The sequence below is a fragment of the Sinocyclocheilus rhinocerous genome, unplaced genomic scaffold (genome assembly GCF_001515625.1).
Source record: "Sinocyclocheilus rhinocerous isolate Xijiao unplaced genomic scaffold, SAMN03320098_v1.1 scaffold315, whole genome shotgun sequence".
NCBI classification, from domain to species: Eukaryota; Metazoa; Chordata; class Actinopteri; order Cypriniformes; family Cyprinidae; genus Sinocyclocheilus; species Sinocyclocheilus rhinocerous.
The window spans coordinates 819,826-823,125 of record NW_015630423.1 but is presented as its reverse complement, the minus strand read 5'-3'; the positions used below and the strand labels follow the sequence as shown (position 1 = coordinate 823,125).

General features: G+C 36.1%; 1 protein-coding gene across 1 annotated transcript in view; it reads left to right on the top strand.

Moving 5' to 3' along the window:
- Nucleotides 1-391: 391 nt before the first annotated feature.
- LOC107740381 (prominin-1-A-like) overlaps nucleotides 392-3,300 on the top strand; it is a 17,328-nt gene continuing 14,419 nt past the window's right edge. Inside the window, exon 1 of the mRNA XM_016552809.1 lies at nucleotides 392-473. Within this exon, the coding sequence (XP_016408295.1) occupies nucleotides 392-473 (82 nt within the window). The remainder of the gene's footprint in view (nucleotides 474-3,300) is intronic.

The following is a 3,300-nucleotide window of genomic DNA, read 5'->3' as shown; positions in this document are numbered from 1 at the left end:
ATTATATCTAAAGCAGAAAACAAACATTTTATGCATTTGCGGCATAAAGTCTGTGCTAAGATTCATCCTTTATTGTAACAGAACAATACACCCTCACATTGCTCATAAAGACAGAAACTTTTTACTTTTCATAAAGCAAAGGCAAGCACACCATCTGAATTGTTTTGCTTGTAAAATCAATCAAGGCTGGATCTATTTGCCCTCAAAAGAATCTCAAACCAATATGCACCAGTACACAGCAAATCCTCTGAATGTATTTCATCATATTCACCATGCCTGGCGATATGCACATTCTGGACCTGAGATAACATGCAGAGAGAAACAATATTGTCAATGCAGAGAGAGCGTATTAATCACATAGAGATAAATCCATCCGTTCAGAGCCGGCACAATGGGAGACGGACAGCAAGTGGAGCGCTCAAGTTTCGTAGACCCCATAGTGTGGCCGAGAGTGGGGCAAGGACAAAGGGAAGGTGAGCGGCGTTCAATTCATTATGTATCTGTCGTAATGTATCTGGAGAGAAAAGAGTTCTCAGCACAAGTCCTCGAAATGTTCAAAACTCTTGAGTGCCTTTGCAGTTGCAGTTTTTACTTGCCATTGCACCATTATTACTGTTTGTGCTATGGATATGAATGACGAAAAGAGGTGAGGTGTACTATTACTTTACTAAACATTGAAAAATCCCAATTTTATTATGTTAGACATAAAAAGGGGCACTTATACTAACATTGAAAATGGGTCATACAGTATATGAGAACTTGACTATTACAGAATATCAGTTATATATGTGAAATGCTATAGCTGCATATATTATAACAATGTAATTACATTGTAGTTACACTGGTTCATTGACCATATGAAGACAAATGGCTAACAGCTGGCTTACCCAACTGCAGTCCCACCTCTTGGAAAAAAAAAGAAAAGAAACCTGTTTCTTAAGTTCATCACACAGTGAGTCCCAGGCCGTATTAATTTGCTGCTCAACCGAGAAGCTTCAGATGGACAATGCAGCACTGCAGCTTTTAGGTGAAGTCCACATGTATACAATTAACACTGCTATTGCCATAACATTGTACATAACACGTAATGTACTAGAAAGAAATCAGGGCTAATTGTTGAATTTTCTATGTTTTCCCCCATTTTTTTTGCTGTGTTAAAAAATTTAATTATCTTTTTAAAAAGTTTTCATAAATAATCTCAAAGCCACTTTTTTTAAAACTCTAAATAGTATTTTGTGTTCAAAAATCAGTCTCAAATCAGTGTAAATAAAACAGCTTCCCACTGTGACAACATACCCCAGAAAGAAAGGGTTCACTGAACTGAATCTTTTTTCCCTTATAACAACGGTGACAAAGTTCAACAGCTTTTGTTGTAAAGACTTTAAGGCATGGGTTTATACAGAAATTCAGTTAAATAAATAACCACACCCTGGAAAATATTTAATGAATTGAAAAGTGTCCCCTTGATATTATCAGTGTCATCCTGCTTTTGTGGCCGGGATTTGAGGAACATGATGAAATATACAGTTCATAATTACTGATCAGTGTGTGCTGAATTATTGATTAGCACTATTATAGCTATTTATTTTGCACAAAGGCAGCTTTGTTTGGTATGCCCATATATTTACATTTATAATGAAGTGAATACTGTCGAATCAATAATCTTGTACTAAATGTGCCATTAGCTAAAACAAACAAGTAGGCCTACTCTGTCACTACAATCAGGCTCATAGTTGTGGATATGCATATATTACATTTATCAACAGCCTCTTCAAAATCAACCCGTGCGATATAATTCCATGCATTGTTTCCAAAACAAAGCCTTTTATTACTATGCTTAATTGGACTTCTGTGCATTCAAATTGCAGTGAATTACAATGTTTTTGTTTGGCCACTGGTGTAAAATGAACCCTTTATGAATGAAATGTATGTCTTTTGAAAAACGATCATTAAAATAATTCAAAGCCTGTGATCTAATTTTTGTGCAAATAATTTGTTGCATCCTGCAAATAAGCACACTTTTGTCATTTTAAAGCCTATTTTAGTGTAATTTTTACTACAGTATATTTAAATATTCCAGTAAAATATCAGATTGTAATAGTTACAATGCATAAATGGCATGCTTTATATAAATAGAACTATGGCATGCAAAAAAGTGCTAACTGCTCAAATTGCATTCAGCACAGATTTTATGCATGTTTGCACTGTGGCCTGATTTGCATAATTCCGGTAGTGAATCAGATACTAAAGCAATGCAGACAGTGCATGCAGATAAACAGTGCTATCAGTGAATTCAATCCATCCTCAGCGAATCCCCCCATGTGTTTTATCCTGAGCTGCATTGAATGTAAGGTGGAATTGAGATGTCACAGTGCCACAGATTGTAGAGCTGACAGGTCATTTAGTCTTGGAGTCACTGGGCTGTGAGATGTCGAGCTTCGAAGCGTCTTTTGTGTCAAGAGTCACAAGACATTCTGCCAGTGACCAGGAAGCCTCCTTGAATGTCACGCCATATCTGTTTACTGACAATTGATATGCTATAATATGGAGCAGGAATACCAATTGGTGAGAGTGTACAGCCCAGCCTATGCATTACACATGGATCATTATCACTGAAGAGGTTTAGTGTTAAATCTGAAGTGCGTTTGCCTATCCCAATTTAATATAGAGCTACAGTATTAGTAGTAAGGAAACGGTGGTAGGCTGATTTTGTGTGTGTAAACACACACATGCTGCAACACATTTTTACTTTTTGATTAATCTGTGCTTTTTTCCAGTAAAAAGTGTTTAATATCATATTCATATATTGTATATGATTTAAATAATATATAATATCATATTGTCATCAATGTCATTGCTTATTAAAGGGGTCATATGATGCAATTTCAATTTTTCCTTTCTCTTTGAAGTGTTACAAGCTCTTGGTGCATAAAGAAGATCTGTAAAGTTGCAAAGACTAAAGTCTCAAATCCAAAGAGATATTCTTTATAAAAGTTAAGAGTCAGTCACACCTACCGACCGTTTCCTGATCCTGGTAGAGTAGACTACAATGCCGGCTGTTCTGACTCACAGACTGCAAGTACGTTTTTTCCATTTAAAGGATTTGCCACTGACGATTCAAACGCGAGTTTTGAGCACTGTAGAGTAGCACTTGTTGTTTGTTATTTCTCCGATCACAAAAGCAGACATGGTTTTATGTTTACGCAGCGCAACTCGTAAAAAGACAGTATAAGTCATTATAATCCGTAATTATGTCCCCACTGGATGCAACAAATGCCTCATTTGTAATGGGTTTTATTG